Source organism: Amphiprion ocellaris, chromosome 8, assembly GCF_022539595.1.
Source record: "Amphiprion ocellaris isolate individual 3 ecotype Okinawa chromosome 8, ASM2253959v1, whole genome shotgun sequence".
Classification (NCBI taxonomy): Eukaryota; Metazoa; Chordata; class Actinopteri; family Pomacentridae; genus Amphiprion; species Amphiprion ocellaris.
The window spans coordinates 5269915-5289669 of NC_072773.1; the positions used below are offsets into that span (position 1 = coordinate 5269915).

The following is a 19755-nucleotide window of genomic DNA, read 5'->3' on the forward strand; positions in this document are numbered from 1 at the left end:
TAGCATAACGTAATTAGTTTTACATAAAGCCAGCCTAGTTAGCTAGTGCTATGGTAAGCTAATATAGTATAACATTACTAGCTTAACATACGTTCAGCTGAATTAGCTAGTGCTACGGCAAGCTAGTATAGTATAACATTATTAGCTTAATATAAAGTCTGCTAGTTGGCTACTTCTAATATAGTATAACATTATTAGCTTAACCCAAAGCCAGCTAGTCAGCTAGTGCTAATACAGTGTTACATTATTAGCTTAACATACAGTGAGCCTGGTTAACTAGTGCTACAGAAAACTAATTTAGCATAACATTATTAGCTTAACATAATGTCAGCTAGTTAGCTAGCACTAAAGCAAGCTAATATAGCATAACCTTTTTAACTTAGCCATAAATATGCTAGTTAGCCTTTGAGACAGATATGTTTTTGTGCTGGTTAAATTTTATTTATATTAGGTGGTTGTGTACATATTTTAGCATTCATCTAATATTCGCAAGGCTAGAGTTTTCAAAATCTTTGATTTCCATGAGTGGCTTCTTACCTTGAAAGCCCTACTCTTATTTTTTCACATGTTACAGAAAAAATAACAATAATCAATTCACTGTCTAAGTCCACTTTTGTATTTTACAGGCACTACTGGCAAAATATGACACCTTCATTGTTAAAATAGGACACACATTTTTTTGTATAAAAAGAGAATGTAAAGAAGATAAAAGTAATATAAACATTTCAGTGTCTTCAAATAACCATACAAATACAACAGCACCATATAAATACTTATGTGAACAATTTAAACAAGTAGTTAGTAGTTTTGTTGCCTTTCTGGGGTTTTTCTTTTTTCAGGGCTTTTCAAAATTATTTTGATCATGGCACATAGACCTACTTATTCACTCACTAATATTTTTAAAATTAATTTATATTATTGTATCCGTGTTAGGAGAAGGTGTATAATAGCTACAAATTGCTAGCTAGCTGTCATTGCTGTGGTAATTCTTTTCTAAATAGCTAAAGTAAGCTCTTCTCAGCTTATGTCCAGCAAGCTGTCTGATAACATATTTTATAGAAATTACATTTGATTCAACTCAGAAATGTATTTTCTTTTGACACAGCATGTATTTTGTGGTTGTCAAATTTTTTTTCCTTTCAGAAAGACAAGGAAAAGTGTCCCATTTTGACATAATGAAGGCATCACACCTTAACAATGCGCAATCTGTATTTTTCAAAAGGTCAGAGGGAGTATAAAGTTGATTCTTAGTCATTCTGATGCATAATTACACATTTCACATCCTCGGCAAAACTTCACATTTTCATTGTGGTAGGTTGCTGCCTGGATGTTGTTGTTGTTGTTGTTGTTGTTTCCCATAGCGACAGGGATTGTGAAAATGGTAACACACCAAAGTCTAAATCTGGTGAGTCAGACTATGTAGTCACAAAGGATATAGAGTAGAACTGATGGTTTTGGGGCTCCAAGAGTGGGTTATAAATTAGTAAGGCTTGTGAATATTTGGTTCACCCTTTCATGTTTCCATAGTTGTGATCCTCATGGAATCCAGAAATTTATAGATTTTGTTGTACAATGTGGAAGTAAAAAGACTATACATCACTATCATGCGTTGAATTAAGTGGAGACATCCAGATGTACACCCGTCTAATCACAACCATGATAGGATTTAAAAGAAGAGGACAATGGAGAAGTCAGAACTAGTAACCCGCTGAAGTATTTTAGTTCTTGCAAGAAACCGCAAATCATAATACTTCCTCTGCAGATTGACCCTCATTTGATACTCAGTGATACTTCTCCTTTCCCCAGATGCTGCATGTTTAGCTTCTGTCCACACGAGGGCAGACATTTTCTGCTCCAGTGACAGTTTTTTGATCAAAATGAAACCAGTTCAACCACCCCATATTTACTGTAAATGTGTGAAAAGTGAGTTTTCCATTTAGGCTGCTTATGACATACCACATCACCAGCAGATGACAGAGCAGCCCTGTCTTGCTTAAATGATGTGGGAAATGAAATGAAAAGTCTTCATATTTTCATCATTGTTCATGGGGCCCCGGTGACTCACATATAGATCACGTTGCCTTTTTCTGTATTCAAATGCAAGCAAATGCAGGTTTTGTGGAGAGGACTTGGTCTCGTTCTACAAGCCGGTTTTTATTTGAATCGCAGGTGCTCTCGTCTGTCTGTTTGTTTAGGGAAATCACTGCAACCCCCACCCACCTGCCCTCACCTCCTCCAGCCTCCAACGGACTTCAACTGACAAAATCCAGGTGGGAGTTTGTAATTTGGGTTGATCTCTCTGTGCCTTTGTGGTTTTTTTTTTTTTACAGGCTGGGAACAAACGTGTGTCGTGTCATTACACAAAGAGTGGCGTAGTTAACACATCTTCCAGGATTAACCATTTGTAATATTTTTAAAAAATATATTTTAAGGGAGGGATTTCACACTTTGTCTCAAGGGAGTCTTGTGACTTTTTTGCCATTGCGTTGCGCTGCATTGTGGCCGAAAACAGTGGCGTGAAGGCTGAGAGGAGATACACTTATAGAGTCACAAGGCAGGACAATGGGGAGCTGTGTGCAGGACTGCTGGAGGCAAAACGACACTCTGCTTTTACTTTGAACTTCTCCCTGTCAGACCACGATGCCTTTTTAATTTCATTTAGATGGGAGACGTTTCTTTTCTAACCAGAAGTTCAACTACAAACCCTATAAATCACTTTAGTGCTATTTCTGCTCCTCCAGAGAACACTGATGATATATTTTTTGGAATATATGTATAATCTACTTTTCCATGGCACATGCTCAGTGGAGTTTAAGCCCCCAGCTATATTTTGTTTTGTGTGACCCCCTTGTTTTGCTCTCTCTCACCCCTGAAAGGACAGCATTGTGACTCTTTCTCTTCCTGAATGCTTAAGTGGCAACAAAACCACCCCGACAGCATTCTTTAAAGAAAAGAGGAACTTTTTTCCCCCCTCTTTTGTTGTCCTGTCATTGTGGCGTGGTGTTCAGCTGTGCTGTTATTTTCAAAGTTTAGAGATCTGTCAGGGAGTTATACCCACAAGTATCTGAACAAACTCAACCACTGGAGAGGTTTTTAAGGAGCTTTAAAGTGGGATCTTACTCAGCAGAGGTGAGTTTATTCATTTTTCCTTCACACAAAACAATTAAATTCAATGTTCAGCTGTTAAAGTGACTCAGGATCATTGTTTTGTTGGTGTGAATAGGAGAAAACACACCCACTTCTACCATGCTTTGCTTACACAACTGACCATGAAATGTATTTTGATTTGTGGAGGGAAATGCCAACACAGCGCCGGCCCTAATTTTTTTTTATTTCCTCTTGAGGCACATGGTGATGTTTAGCCACGTTCTTCATCTGAAGGTCAGTGGGTCATCGACAGCTGTGCTCAGACGCTCTGACTGCGACCAGGCCATGAAAGACTGTGAATTCTTTGAGAAAGGTAAGACAGACGCCTTAATATGAGGAAGTGTGTGTGTGTTTGCAGGGTTGTATGTTTGTGCAAGCACACGTTATCCAAACAAGCTTCAATCTTCCCTTTTCCTATCGTTACCTTTAAACAACAGTGTATTATTGTGGAACCACAAGTTACAGATCATCTGGCACTTACGCATTTCCCCAGTAAATAGTTGTCAAATGTAATGAGCTTCATGGTAACAGAAAACAGCCTCAGTCAATGTCTTATGAGTTTATGATGTACAAGTGCGATTTCTGTTCAAATAGTACCTGTTAAGGACAAGGTAGTGATGACTAACATAGTGGAATAGATGATAGGGACTAAAGATAAAGTCTGAAACAACTTTTCATTCAGCAGTATTATGTTTGATGTTTTGTTTTGCTCAATACAACCCATACACACACTGTATATAATAACTATGCAAAAATCCAGGGCTTAAACACGCCATATATGTTCATCATTTTTACTGTTATTCTGTATTTATCTTTCTTAATACCCTTTTTTATAAATTGTGCCATCACTTTTTTGTTTACACCTTTCTTCCTCTACTAATCCAATTTGCACCTGATTTGCATATTTTTCTTGACAAGTAATGCATCTGAGCTACTGGATTCCTTGAGTTTCCCCAATGGGATGGAGTATTCATCAATCTGTGTCTGTAGTGGAGGTTGTGTGTGATATTAAGGCAGAATGTTTGTTTTGTGTTGATTTCAGAGGAAGTGACTTCGGTTGTAGAATCCAACAAAAGGTTTGCTGCGTTGCAAATGCATGCTTTTTCTTTGTACTTTAGGTATTTAGGTGTAGTGTGTGTACAACTGGGACATACTACTTCGCCCTAATATTGCAACTTAAACTTTGACCTGTAGTGTGAAATGAGCTGTCATGTGTTTGTGTGCTATCACGGTGACGTATGTGACATAACTGCACTGAGGATTGTGGGCTGGAATGGCCAGAAATGTAAGCTGGCTCGCAAAACTACACAATCTGATCAGGTGTAGAAGGGCATCTGGGTGTTTTTGGCATACTACAGTTGACATAGTATGTACTGTGATGTACTAAATCTTTTTATGACGTACTATATAGTATGGAAGTATGGGCATTGGAGCACACTCAGGCAGAATTGCTGAAGTCTTTCAGGCTTTACTGATGAAACCTATGTGCAGCTGAAATGGCTGATTGTGTGAGTTCACGAAGGAGAAATGAGGCACAATATTGTGACATCACATGTTGCCTGGAAACAGCACGTCGCCATTTAACCTTCTGAACCCCAGAACCTGCTGGAGGGGGTTGAATGGCATTCTAGTTGTTTATGAATCACCAAAATTGCACAGGAAGAACTGTCCAATTTTTCAATTTTGAATTTATCATCCTTGACGTGTTGTTCTGTCGTGGAAATTATCCAAATTTAGGCTTAAAATTGTGATATTTCATGAAGTCACATAACTTTATGTGCTTCATTTACAAATGATTAAAGAATATACTCTAAACAGGGGGTCCTCGTCTTACTTTGGAGTTCCGTTCCTACTAAGTCAGAACTCCGGCAAAAATGCAAACAAAGCCGTTACGTGCATCAAGATATATTGATCAGTTCTTCAGAAAAGTCATGAATACCAATCACTTTCATGCATGTACAAGTCATTTTACAAGAAGATAACAGAATATGTTGCACTGCTTTTACACTCGCCAACTAGTTCTAGGTAACCAGTTCCGACATAATGACGAAACGCCATAGGTTGAGGACCTACCTATGCGCTCTTTTGCGTAAGTCGCTGAGTGTGCCGACTACTTCCAGCAGCTCTTGTAACTATTCAGGATCATCCTGTAAAGTCATGGTATGCCACACAAATTAATGTGAGCAGTAACTTCAAATGCATGAACCATCATCTGCAAATAACACAACATTCAACCATAGATGATTAGATTTAAGTATTTTGGTTTCCCCTTTAACTTGTTCTTTCCTTCACATGTTCATTTGACCATTATGTAACATAAGGCACTTAAAGAAAGCTGCTGATAGCTGCTGGAATCACATACGATTGAAATAGAACCATTTTAAACTGAACATTTTTGAAAAAAGGAAACGTTGCCAAGTTGCTTTAGGTTTGCTAAAGGCTCCGCAAGAAAGATTCAAAAATGGTTTGGTGTTCTGAGCAAAATTATTTGCATTCTTCCCAAAGGTTAGATGAAAAGATTGATTCTACTTCTATGTAAGCATGAAGCTAGCCATCAGCTAGTTCACTTAGCTTAGCATGAAGGCTAGAAGGCAGCTAGCACTTCTTTTAAAATAGCCAGAATTGTTGTTTGCAGCGTTCATGCTAAGCTAAACTGCTACTGGCTGTAGCTTCATATTTATGAACAGACATCTTGTAAGCTAACTCTAAGCATTAATGTGCTTCATTTAGAAATTATCCAAGAATATACCCTATACTTTAATCAAAGAACAAAAATTCTGTGGTCTTTTGCATAAGTCACTGAGTGTGCCGACTACTCCCAGCAGCTCTTGTAACTATTCAGGATCATCCTGTAAAGTCATGATATGCCACACAGATTAATGTGCGCAGTAACTTCAAATGCATGAACCATCCATCCATCCATCCATTATCTATACACCGCTTAATCCTCACTAGGGTCGCGGGGGGTGCTGGAGCCTATCCCAGCTGACTCGGGCGAAGGCAGGGGACACCCTAGACAGGTCGCCAGTCTGTCACAGGGCTACATAGAGACAAACAATCACTCTCACATTCACACCTACGGGCAATTTAGAATAATCAATTAACCTCAGCATATTTTTGGACTGTGGGAGGAAGCCGGAGTACCCGGAGAAAACCCACACATGCACAGGGAGAACATGCAAACTCCATGCAGAAAGATCCCGGGAAAGCCGGGACGTGAACCAGGGACCTTCTTGCTGCAAGGCGAAAGTGCTAACCACTACGCCACTGTGCAGCCAAATGCATGAACCATCATCTGCAAATAACACATTAAATTAGCATAAACAGTTAACATCTATAAATTACAGTAGACTCTGTAAGGGCTCATGTTACTAAGTAGGGATGTCCAGCTCAAACATTTTTTTTAGTTTTCATTTAATATTTAGCGGAAAATGGTTCCGCTGAAACCATTTTCCTTGATAATATACACTTCAAGAATTGCAAATTAGCTGTATTACCTGATTGTGCCACCAGGTGGAGCCTCTTACTGTTAAATACTCCAACAACCAGAGAAGATGGGCATTTCTGTGTTAGAAAACAGAGAGCGTCATTAAAGAAGCACTGTGACAGAGACTTCTATCAGTCTTATTGACATCAGGCCAGCCAATGAGTCATAAATTCAGTTGGGTTTGAATAGGATATCAGTTCTACATCTCAGACAAACACCAGTTCTTGCAGCTCTTTTCACTTTCCTGCTAAAGAACAATGCTATTATCTGAGCAAGTGTCAGCTTTTACAGGCAAATAAATGCCCCGTTTCTGTATTAAAGCGACATGCATACTTCATATAAAACAACTATAAATAGTAGTTTCTCTTTATGCATTTGCAGCACCACTTACACACTGCTCTCATGTCTGCTTCAGCCGCTTTTATTGATTGTAATGGAGGCAAAGTGATGCAGCAGCTGCTCCACCAACTGTCCACAAGCGTTAATAAATTGCAAAAAAAAAAAATTGATTTTGCAGGTTTAGATGCTGTTGTGGCTTAAGAATAAATTATGGTGCTCATGGATGTATTTTCCAATCCACACATGGCTGAATGGTTGGATGTCCCAGTAATCCATCAGTACCTAAAGGCAGCAGGATGTCAGAAAACTCAACATACAAATGTCTCAAATATTCTAAGACTACTTTATCTACATGAAGCAGGGTTTCCTCTACATTCATTCAGCAGCGGCCTGCCGGCGCTGCTGAAAAAAATCCTAGAGGAAACACTGTGAAGCATTTCAAAAGTAGATGTTATTAGATTGGTGAACCTCAAGTCACAATATGTAAACAGTTATTGATGCTTGGCTTTGTTTATGTCGAGACCTGTTTAACTTTATTCAAATTAGGTGCTTTGTTTGTGAGTAGTGAGGCACATTTGTTAACCCTGTACAGGCCAGCGTAGTGCCGGCGCAATGATTGCATATTCATTTTTGATTGGCGGTAGATTTAAAACCAGATAAGATAGATCGATCATTCTCTTTGCATATAAATTCTGGGGAGTTAGACTAATATTTCACACAGTCACCGTGTCTCAGAGCGCTTTTTCGTTGCAGTGATGGGTTTGTAAAAATACACAATAAAGTGCACATAACAAACGAGACCATGGCATATTGTGCAACTTTATTACATTTACAAATTTCAGAGATACAGCTATGCTATTTCTGTATTTTGAAATATATAGGAAAAAAACAAAAACGATTTGAATTTTTGTAGGTTTATTGCACTTTTAAGCAATTTATTGTAGTAGTTAAGACAAAAGTCAATACATATTAGAACTTGGGATATAAGGGTTGTATTGATGTAAAGCCAAAAAAAAAACACATACTCCAACAAATTGCACTACAGTATGTGAAAATGTAAAAATATATCATGGTGGACTTGCACAATGGTAGATCTTAAAGGGCCAATTCTCTGCTCAAACAGTGATACAGATTTTTAAAATAGTTTCTATTTCTAGTGAAACACACATTTCTCACAACTATTGACGCAAATTTCCATCCATACCGGCTGCATTGAGTTGGCCCAGGTGTTGCAGTGACCTTCTCAGTCTTGCAACTGACCCCAGATTAGATTGAGGTTAGCGACATTTTACACCTCACTGCCTGCCTATGGCACATTAATCCACAGAAAGCACTTTGTAACGCGGCATATAAATCTGTAAAGGGGAAAGCTGACCCACACTTTCCTATAGTAGCAAGTAGAACTCAGTATACAGCTTCTGTCTTCACAAAGGCACTCTAATGTCACCTTTGTGATAAGTGATTCATGAATCTGTTTAATAGTACCTGAATCAGGTTGTTCGGCAGTGGTGGGAGGATATAGCTGCACAGAAATGCACCGCAGATTTGCATAAATGTACATGTATTTTGTGTAATTTGTGTAATTGCGCCAAACCGAGAGGGAGAAGAGGAAGGGAGGATGCTGCATGTATGTTGCACTTATCGTAAAATAACCCTCAGACAAAGTGTGACGGTGTTTACTGCTGCTGTGCTTTTAGCAAATCTCCATCTATACCTCTGTGTCGTTATCACCCTACTTATTATGGATTCACAAACAACACACACACACACACACACACACACACACACACACACACACACACACACACACACACACACACACGTAGGAAAACGCACCCCCTGCACTCATTCCAATTGACACACTTGGTTTAGCTTAGCGAGGGTTTGTGTGTTCGCATGTGCATCTGCGAGTGTGTGCGTGCATGGGGCCCGTGTGTGTTTGCGCCCAGTAAACTGAGTTATGAGCGTGAATGGAGTGAATGGTATTTGACCATGTGCATTGTGTTTTATGAGATGAGTCGGCTTTAATGACTCTGTCACCAGTAAATGGGCGCTGATTTGTAGCACAGCTGTCGCTCCACACTCTGATCAGCTCTGGAGCCTTCTGCAGGCACACACACACACACACACACACATAAACACACACACGCACGGACAAAATTAGCAAACGCCCAGCACATACCTCACACCAAAACATCCGTATTAAAACCATATACGCTCGCGGTGCGGTTCATGTAGATTGGGATTCTGGCACAAACAGTCTCATTAAAATGTGTTGTCGATACGGAAAGTAATTGCAATCTGAAGTCTAATCAGACAGAAATTACAGCTGTTCAGATGCAGGCAGCGGTCATACATTAGATCTGATATCCAATCAATACACCTATTCCTCAGAGATAGCACTGATCTATTACCTGCTATCGGTAGTATGGCTTTGATCCTCTTTTTGTGGACACAGTGCAGATGGAGTTGTCCTCTTCGATGCGTCAGGGTGGAGCAGGAAGTTGCAACCAGAGAACTAACCTCCTTGTTTCCAAGCCATCCGTCCTGCTGAAAGCTTCTATAGCTCAACCTGCACTCTTGGTGTTGGGGGAGGATGGGGAAATGGAAAACCATTTTGACTATGGCGGATCAATAACATATCACAACAGTGAAGCATTGCAAGCTCGGTAATTTAATCCTCGCCTGAGTGCAGGATCTGGAGCAGGTTTAGTCTCGGTCATGAAGAACTTTCGTTTTGTTAACTGCTGAAAGAGCTGACAGTGTTTAATGTGTGATAACAAGGTAAATTATAAGCTTTGAACTCTCTGAACCTAAGCCCTGGGTTTCACTACGTCACTAATCACACTATTTATCAGAAATCAAAAGAATTTGTGATGCACCCTTCTGTTGGAAAAAGTCAACCAAATCTGGGTGTACAATTGAGGTATTTCATCCAAATAACTTTATAACTCTGCCAAGGCATGCGGCGGAGTTATTTGACGATCAGCATGCATTTGTCCATCTGTTTGTTTGTCTGTTGCAACATTACTCAAAAACAGACAAAAGGATTTGGATGAAATTTTCAGGGAAGGTCAGAAATGGCACAAGGATCAAGTGATTAGATTTTGGCAGTGATAAAGATTTCTGTATCATTGCGAGATAGCGGCACAGCGTCACTGTAACTATGACAACAAGTGAACACTACGTCAGCTGCCTGCTGACGATCACATGATTGCGATCCTACTACAAATAGACCGCTGCGGACTTATTGGGACTTATTTGTCAGAAATGATACAATGATTGAGCAGTCTTGGCGGAGTACTGCGCTCTCTGAGTGCTTTTCTTGTTCCACATGTCTCATTTTTAAACTTTTCCAAAAATTAACCGTTTGCTCCAACCAGATTATGTAAAAAATTTAAATTCTCTACTGCTTGACGCAACTGGAGCCCAGAAACTGCTATTCGGGCCAGCCCTAGTTAATTGCTATTGTGAAAGCATTAATCAAAGAAATTCAGCTTTCCTTTTTGGTGATATAACTTTTTCATTCTGTAAAAAACACATTTTTGAATTCTTTGTGCTTCTAACCATGGTTCTGCTGTTTCAATAGTGCTGCAGGACTTTATATTGCAGTCTAAAATGAGCCCACAGTGAGTAAAAACAGGACCAGAAAATGACCAGAAACTACTCAAAGGGTTAATTCTACAACTTGCCAAACTTTCAGAGATTTTCTGTCATTGTAAACTTCCTCTCCTTGCATTGATGACGCTCCTAAAAGCTCATCTCTGTGTATCAAAGTTACACATTTTCTGTATTTTTTTTTTACAAAGAAAAATAATCCCCTCATGCTAGAAAGTGACTTAGAAGTAAGTCTGCACTGTTACCTCCTTAATTTGTGTGATACGTCAACTTGGAAAATACTTCCTTCCTCTTTAAGAATATGTGGTTCAGATACACATTGTGGTTGGTTGACAGACTAAAGAGATAATGAAGATTTATTGCACTTTATTTCTGCCTGTTGAGACAGAACCAGCCAACTAGCTTCCTGTTTGCTTTAAATAACTTTTAAAAGCCACACAAATAAACTGTTTTGTCAGTTTTAAAGAAGTGCTTTCCCCTAAAACTAATGGTCAAACCCTAAGCAACAGATATTCTCAGTTTTACTCTCTAGCGTGGCTCAAGCTCTTAACAGATTTTCCATAATGCAGCTTCAAAGTGTCCTTTATTAGATCCAGTGGCAGCTGGTGAGTTTTTCATGATGGCTTCTGCTTACATTTTGACTCACTGTGGGTTTGTTTATCACTGCAATATGAAATCCTGCACCTCCATGGAAACAGCAACAAGAAGTAGAGAGAACTCAGAAATGTGTTTTGTGCAGAATGACACAGTTGTCAAGCCATTAATTATGAAAACGAAGATGAATTTCTTTGGTTATTTATGTTACAAAGCATTTTTTCCCCGAGTGCCCACATGTTTTACAGGTAATGTGCTGCTGACATTTTACTACTTCAGTTTTTGATGTGTTTCCATACTTGTCTTCTCTCCACTCTGTGTAAAGACAGCTACAGTTTAGCTGAAAGGTTCCTGAATTTTTGTCGAGGTTGTTGATTGCAGCTAAACTGGAACCGGCTTATTGGTTTTGGTGAAAAAAATATATAAAAGTACTTATATATTTGTATGTATTTGCCTTTTGTAAAATGAGGCAGATAGAATAAAGAGATTATTGATTAAACATTGTAATTTAAGAACAGATTTGCAGGACTCCAGAACAGCACATGCAGGTGTCCTCCACATTCCACGAGAAGATCGCATTTTTAAGCATAAATCCCGCAGTACGCAGAAGGTTTAAAAGTACTGCGTTTCACCACTGTTGTTAACACAGTAGCTGCCTGTGCCAGTTAGAGCAACACCAATACAGATCGATGATCATCATATCCTCGCACACAGTTGAAAGATTAAATCTGTTTTTATAGAATCTCTCTAATAAATAGTGTAATTTTGCATACTTTTCTCTGAGAAATTAAAAGTTTTTTTTATTTTTTAAAAATAAAAGTATTTCTTTTTTTTATTCTATTATTCTATACTCTAGATCAGGAGTGTCAAACTCATTTTAGTTCAAGGGCCACATTCAGCTCAATCTGATCTCAAGTGGGCTGGATCAGTAAAATCAGAACATAATAACCTATAAATAACATCAATTCCATTTTTTTCCTTTGTTTTAGTGCAAAAAGTACAGTCTGACAATGTTCACATTTAATAAACTATCTTTTTACAGAACATTATGAACAAACTGAGATTTCTTAAGAAACAAAAAGTTTTTAAAATTTACATTCATTTCCACATCTATGTAGTAATCCTGACCACAAACTAAAACTACTAAGGAAAAGATTAAGTTGTCCCCCTGCCTTATAAATTTATAAAATTTATTTAATTTGAGTTAATCTTAGGAAGCTAACAATTACACATTACTGTATTTCATTTGTTTAATTAAAGTTTTAAATGAGACAAATTTCTCTAGTTGGGTGCAACATCAAAATCTCGATATACCAAACCCCATACTTTCAGTTTCTTAGGATAAACCTCTGGTAAATTTTCAAATATCAAGCACGTTTCAGAAAAAAGCTTATTTTTTTTCCAACTCCGGACCACAGAAAGCATAACACTGATTAAATCGACTCATGAAGATCAAACATGACATTGTCTTCACGTACTTAGACTTGTTTGGTAGATTTATTGGTTTGTTCAGGCTGTAGATCCTGTTATAATAATATTAGTCCAGCAGATGTCACTGTTGCAGAGTGTTTCCGGAGCTCGAAGCTTTGGAGGCCTCAGTATTTTTTTTTAAATGCCTCCTCTCCTTCACTTCACTGCATCAACTTACAGACATTCAAACGGCTGCATTGATCTATCCATCTGTCTTGTTTGCTCTGCAGACTCCGACTCACTGACAGTGTAACAGGTGTGCCCTTTTGATTTCGGGGAAAATGTCAGATGACGACGTGTGTGAGGAGTGTGTTTGTGTGAACTCATGGCAGGGCCTGTACGTTATCAAGTTTGAAATGATTCCCCATGTTCTGCTCTCTCTCACCGTCGCGTCCTTTGTGCCTTTTTACTCTCTTGTCTATTCGTCTCTGTTCATTTAGCGGTGCAGCCATTCCACTCATGTATGCTGCTCCTTGTTGACTTTAGCCTCATTAGAAGGCCAAATGAATATGACGAGTTGTGACATTAGGCTACAGCTGGAACAAATGCGCCAGCCGCTCGCTCTCCAGCCCGGCCAATTTTTCCTCCCTCCATTTCTCGCGCACGCACACACACACACACACACACACACACACACACACACACACACACACACACACACACACACACACACACACACACACACACACACACACACACACACACACACATGTGCCTCACTTATTTTTTTTTTCTGGGAAGGGCTTGGTGGGGTTGATGGGTTTGCAACAATATTGGAAATGTAGATGGGCCTGTGTTTTGAATTGGATTGCACGCTTTGATGCAGAGACAGATTGTAAACTGTGATTTTATTAAATCCTTCATTAGGATTCATCAGTGAGATTGGATCAGAAAAAGGTCACTGTGCAGATGCGCCCCCCCACCTCTTTCCTCTTTGCTCCATCCCCCCTTATACATACCCTCCTCCTCCCATTTCTCTTCTGTTTACCCCTCTCTCTCCCCCACGATCTCCCCCTTTCTCGGGCTCTCTCTCTCTTCCCCCGCTAGCCCCTTGCCCGAAACAAATTTGCGATGAAAATGGGGAAAAATGATCATCATGGGCCTGCTGCAGAAACACAAGGTGAAAGTGACATTACCCCCCACTCCACCTCACCCACCACCACACTCACAACCCCACCCTGGACTCCCCCCTTTCCTCCTCACAGCCATCGAGGCTGGCGCCGGTGGGACGCCTGTGCCACAAATCATTTGTATACTCTCATTTCTGCGAGCGGCCCGCGATGTTGCTTACTGCTTAGTGAGCAGATGACTTTCAGAAAGAGGAGCGAATTGGGAGGGAAGGGATGAAGAGACGGGGGAGATGAGGGAGGCGGGGGGGAGGGATGGAGTGGGGGTGGGGGGGTGTGGCAATTTGCTGGCGTGTGAGGACGTCTGTGGGAGTTGGATCTGAAATTGAGAGGGAAATTGTGCGCGCCATATGTCAAGTTCTGCAAAGGAGGTTTTCATTGTGCACCTATATTGTGTGTGTGTGTGTGTGTGTGTGTGTGTGTGTGTGTGTGTGTGTGTGTGTGTGTGTGTGTGTGTGTGTGTGTGTGTGTGTGTAGATGAGTGTGCGTGTTTTCTGTTTCAAAATGAAGCATCTGGGTTGTTTATTGAATCACCTTCACCATTGTCTGTATTCCCTGCTATTATCACCAAAAGAGCTGCAGCCCCCCCCTTCCAACAACAAGGAAATGGGAAATGTGCTGCACATATTGTCTGTAGCGAGTGTTTGGTCATCTTTGTCTTTCTCACATGTATGCACGCACACACACACACACACACACACACACACCCTTCCCCCACCCCTGCCCAGTGTGAGACATCATGATTCTTCTGGTACACTGAATACATTCTCCATGCAGTCTGAGCATTGAAGTCCATGCAGGCAAACATGTGACATTACCAGGAAAAGAGCATTATTTCACCTTCCAGCACAGACACACACACACACACCCACACACACACACACACACACACACACACACACACACACACACACTCTCTCTCCAATTCCCAGCTTCATAAAACAACCATAAACACACCTATAATTGCATGCACCTTCACGAGTGCACAAATGCACACAAGATTCCTCATATGAACACATCAATATGCGCATACACACAAACATCACCTCCCTGCATGCAAACATAAACACTGTTTCGCCACCCATCCACCCACTCGAACGAACCCACCCACCCATACGCGCACACACACACACACACACACACACACACACACACACACACACACACACACACACACACACACACACACACACACACACGTAAACACTCGCAGTCAGGTTCATGTAGAGTAAATATAGAACGGAGACAGCGTGGCACAGTGACCTGCAGAGGAACCCGCACACTTTGCCTGCTAGTTCCACAGGGCCTCGTGCTTTCAGGAAAGCCATGCAGTATTCATGGCTCAGTCACGGGGATCCGCGAGGCAGGATGGCAGAAACGGCAAACACGGTGGAAGTGCGCTGCGAGCAGCTCAGCGGGGGCACTGTTAGTGTTACACAATACGCACCGTAGATCCGCTGTGTGTTTTTGTGCTTGCTGCATGGCCTGTGAAGTGAAACGGCTTCTTTTCCCCAAAGTGTAGATCATTTTCATATTTAAGGATTCAGGTTTTTTTTTTAATATAAACGTGTCTTTATGCACACATGCTCCTCTGTGTGTGTGTGTGTGTTGATGTGTTTGTATGCGTCGTCTTTACGCTCCGCTGCCTGCTCTGAGAAATAGGCCCATTCTTCATTATCACCCCAAAGGCAGTCTGAGAGTGGACTGAAACCCACACACACACACACACACACACACACATATGAAGGGAGCTCCCTGTGACCCACATTCATCAGATCCAGCCCCGTGGGGCCTCCGGGGAGCTTCAGGGGAGTCGTGCCCCCAGCGTGGTGCACCGTGGTGAGGCCTTGACTCTGAGATATGCGGTATGTGAACCCCGGAGCTTCCATCCTGTCCGGGGGGACTGCAGTTATCAATGCCTGCTGCTCCACTTTTGACGGAGGCTGCCATTGAGACGATGAGATCAGGGAGTGGTGGGGTTGACTGAACACATCTGCATCAGAGCTGCTGTGATCCAAACATCTGGAGCCTGTTTTCTGTCATTAGCTGTGACAATGTTTTATCAGCTTACATGTTTTTGGTTTAATATTATTCATTGATTTGAATTTTTGTCACAAACATTTTTAATTAACTGTTTTTAGTGAGGGGCTGCACAGTGGCTTGGTGGTTAGCACTGTCGCCTCACAGCTAGAAGATCTCATGTCCTGGCCTGGACCTGGGATCTTTCTGCATGGAGTTTGCATGTTGTCCCTGTGCATGTGTGGGTTTTCTCCAGGTTCTCCAGCTTCCTCCCACAGTCCAAGAACATGCTGAGGTGTCCAGGTGTCCCTTGCCTTCACCCTAAATCAGCTGGGATAGGCTTCAGCCCACCGGGGCCCTAATGAGGACTAAGCGGTGTATAGGTGATGGATGAATGTTTTTAGTCAGAATGAACTGCGAACGAACTGTAGTCCACCTGTAACACATACACTACCATTCCAAAGTTTGGAGTCATCGACACAATTTCATGTTTTCCATGAAAAATCACACTTTTATGCTAACATAACTGCACAAGGGTTTTCTAATCATCAATGAGCCTTTCAACACCATTAGCTAACACAATGTAGCATTAGAACACAGGAGTGATGGTTGCTGGAAATGTTCCTCTGTACCCCTATGGAGATATTCCATTAAAAATCAGCTGTTTCCAGCTACAATAGTCATTTACTACATTAACAATGTCTAGACTGGATTTCTGATTAATTTAATGTTATATTCATTGAAAAAGTTGCTTTTCTTTCAAAAATAAGGACATTTCCAAGTGACCTCGAACTTTTAAACAGTAGTGTATTTAAAGGGGATTTTTTCTTTTAGCACAATACAAACTAATGAAGGCCTTCATTGAAAAAAAAGCTGCTTTTCTTTCAAAAATAAATACATTCCTAAGACCCCAAACTTTTGACCGGTAGTGTACATATCAAAAGATATTTGCACAGATACTTGCAAACATTTGCAGGTTCTACTTTTACAGTAAGTGTCCTTCAACCCTCTGAACCCCAAAACCCACTGGTGGGTTTGAAAGACACGTTGTCCCTCTGTGTCTGTCACGGCTGACTTTTCACTCCTCCTTGGACTTGTTTTAATCAACACAGTTGATTTCTGACGTGGTTGGACGAGCAAGTTCTGAAAATCCTTGAATTGATCCTCACTAACTCTAACAAATAGTGTTATTTTGCCTGTTTTTAAAAACAGAATCTGTTTTTTGTACTCACTTGGAGAATCTAATCAGAGAATTTAAAATAATATTTTTTTTGTGTTGTTTTTACAGAATTTCCCACTTGGATCAATAAAGCATTTGTATCCCATTATTCTATATTCTAGAGGGATAACAAAAACACAGTAAACATTTTTTTTTCAGCGTTTATTTATTTGAGGACAGGTCTGTTATTTGAGGACAGGTCTCTCTTGAGAATGAGAACCAGTGTCTCAATGAGATTACCTGTATAAATAAAGGCTGAATAAAAAAGTATAACTTAAAAAAAAAAAAAAACTTAGACAACTAACAATTACAGATTATTTAATTTGTCTGTTTAAACGTTTTAACATGAAGAATTTCCCTACTTTGGTGCTTTGAATTGTGTGTCTTGTCGGGCAACACGTTTTAGTCCATTGATATGTCAAACATCATACTTTTGGGACTGAGGGTTGCTACATGCTAACTTTAGCATGCTAACATGGATGTTTTGCAGGTGCTGCACTAGTTACAATGAAAATCCAGTGTTCGGTCTGGAATTAAAGTTCTGGTCAGTTAAACCGTGGCCTGATGACTGTGGATCTGTAATTTATCTGTGATTCAAAAACTGACAACTTGTTTCTGTTCTTTATTTCAAAACAAAAAATGGAGAAAAACTGTTCAGATGTCACAATTACAAAAACACAGTTTGTTTGGAAGGCACAAACAGAAGTCCTTTTGTGCTTTAATTTTAAGCCAGAGATGAAAAACTAAACCAGTTTCAATCAAAAACAAACAAAACCTTTAAAAAAAAAAAAAAAAATGCTACAGTGTTGGTTAAGAGAAAAAGCCAAAATAGGCTGTTGTACTTTTTAAATATTTTGACATCTACATCCATTGTTGGTTTTGAAAACAAAGAACTAAAATATGTTTTTTTTTATCTTTTTGTTTTTAGACAATTTTTACAAATGAATATTGGATTATTCAGTAAAACCCAGACTAATGTGTTGGATTAAAGGTCAGGGAATCAACACTATTATGTGGAAATGATGAACTTCTGCACCTAATTTCAGTCGACTGGCCAACAATCATGACTATAACCTGCAAAGTGTCTTTCCAGACGGGATCTAACGCGATTACAGCAGGTAACTGGAGCTGTAGTTTGTCTGCTGACATATATGAACTGATCAGTACAGGTATTGTTGAAATCCTCCCTCCACAGAGATGTAAATCCCGTTTGAATGGGGTTTGATGCTTGAAAGAAACTTCTCCTTTTAATAATGCACAGTGTGTGTTCTATAGAGCTGCTGTGCCTCCTAAGCACCACTAGGAGTCAAGTGGGAATGAATCAATACATAAATACATTGTTCTGTGTGTATATATGAGTGATTTATTTGTCTGCTCTGGTGGAGTAATGTAAAGATAATTTTTTAAGATTATTTTGGGATGCTGCTTTGATTAGATACTTTACAGCGGAGGGATGTGCGGTGGTTGTGATGTTTGTTATCTGGCGACGTGAAAAAGAACAAAACAAACATACTTTCAGCAATAAAGAGTTTGCCCTGCTGACTCCGCTGAGGCCCGTAGCTTTTAAAACCCCCATCAGCAAAACACAAAAAACCTTTCTTTAACCAACAAATAAACCAGGGGAGCATAATGAGAGCAATAACAAGTCATTTAAATGCAGCTTTACGATAAGGGATTCACAGTTGCCTTTTAAAGATGAGAGATAATGGGTGTTTTCTCTGCACAAGCACAGGCTCACCTTTTATGAAAATGCAGTTTCTGGGAGAGGCTGTTGTTTCCAAACTTTTCCCAAAGTCTCGCTGAGTCAAAAGTGACTCGAGACAAAGTTTGTTTATCACCTCATTACGGATGTGAAGCGCATCTCCCACCAGCTCGCAGCGTTTTAACAGACTCTTTGTGCCGGGCTCAGGTGTCACACAGAGTTGTCTTGTTTCACAACAGAGCACCGCTTGTGACAAAACTGCAAACTTTTCAACCAAGTTGGAGAATAGGCACTTTGATACTGGAAGCCTCTTTTCCTTTCTCGGACCAGGTGGGCGCCATTGAGAGGGAAATGTCTTCTTGGAGGGCGTAAGTTTGGGGTTGTAACTCATGAACGGGACGGCTTTGAAAGAAGGCTGCTGAGTGAGGGAGTTTTTTTTTTGCAGACACTGAGCTCCTTTGCGGTTGCATTCTTCAGCCCTCATGAATAATTCGGAAGCGCCGCTTGTCACTGTCCTTGTTGTTGTTGTTGTCGGCTGTGGTGTCACTTCTGTCTGAGAGAGACGGAGGAGACAGAGGACTCTTTACACTTCAGTCTGCTCTGCACTTCCTCTTTCATTCAGCAGGAGAGGAAGCGGCGGTGCTGTGTGCTTGCATGGGTGAGAGAAAAGGGGGAGAGAGAGAGAAGGGGGGAGGCAGATAGAGAGGAATCATGTCTGCCTGTCTGGCATAATGGCCTGTTTGTGCTCCTGTAATGGTTTGAAGGAAGGAGGAGAGAAAAGGCAAAGACAAGGAGCAGCAGAGTGAAGAAAAAAACTACTGTTACGGCGTGTGCAAGTGTTCGTTTTTTCAGCTTTAAAGGAATAGTGTGACATTCTGGAAAAACACGCTCTCTTGTTGGAAAGTACAGTAAAAAAACATTAACAGCTCGCTTTTCAAATCAATAGTCCACCACATTGGCAATCGATAGTCTCCACAAAATTACGCTTCTAAACAACTAAACTGCACCCTAAAATGGATTTTTAAAGCAGCTT

At 40.4% G+C, this 19755-nt stretch overlaps 1 protein-coding gene across 6 annotated transcripts in view; it reads left to right on the forward strand.

Moving 5' to 3' along the window:
* The first annotated feature begins 3331 nt into the window (after positions 1–3331).
* Positions 3332–19755, forward strand: part of myt1b (myelin transcription factor 1b) — a 178875-nt gene continuing 162451 nt past the window's right edge. For 4 of the 6 annotated variants that reach the window (XM_035957356.2, XM_035957359.2, XM_035957358.2 and 1 more), the window contains exon 1: positions 3332–3460. In XM_035957356.2, coding sequence (XP_035813249.2) covers positions 3349–3460 — 112 coding nt within the window. In that variant the 5' untranslated portion in view covers positions 3332–3348. The remainder of the gene's footprint in view (positions 3461–19755) is intronic. The other 2 variants (XM_035957355.2, XM_035957357.2) reach the window with 1 other exon arrangement.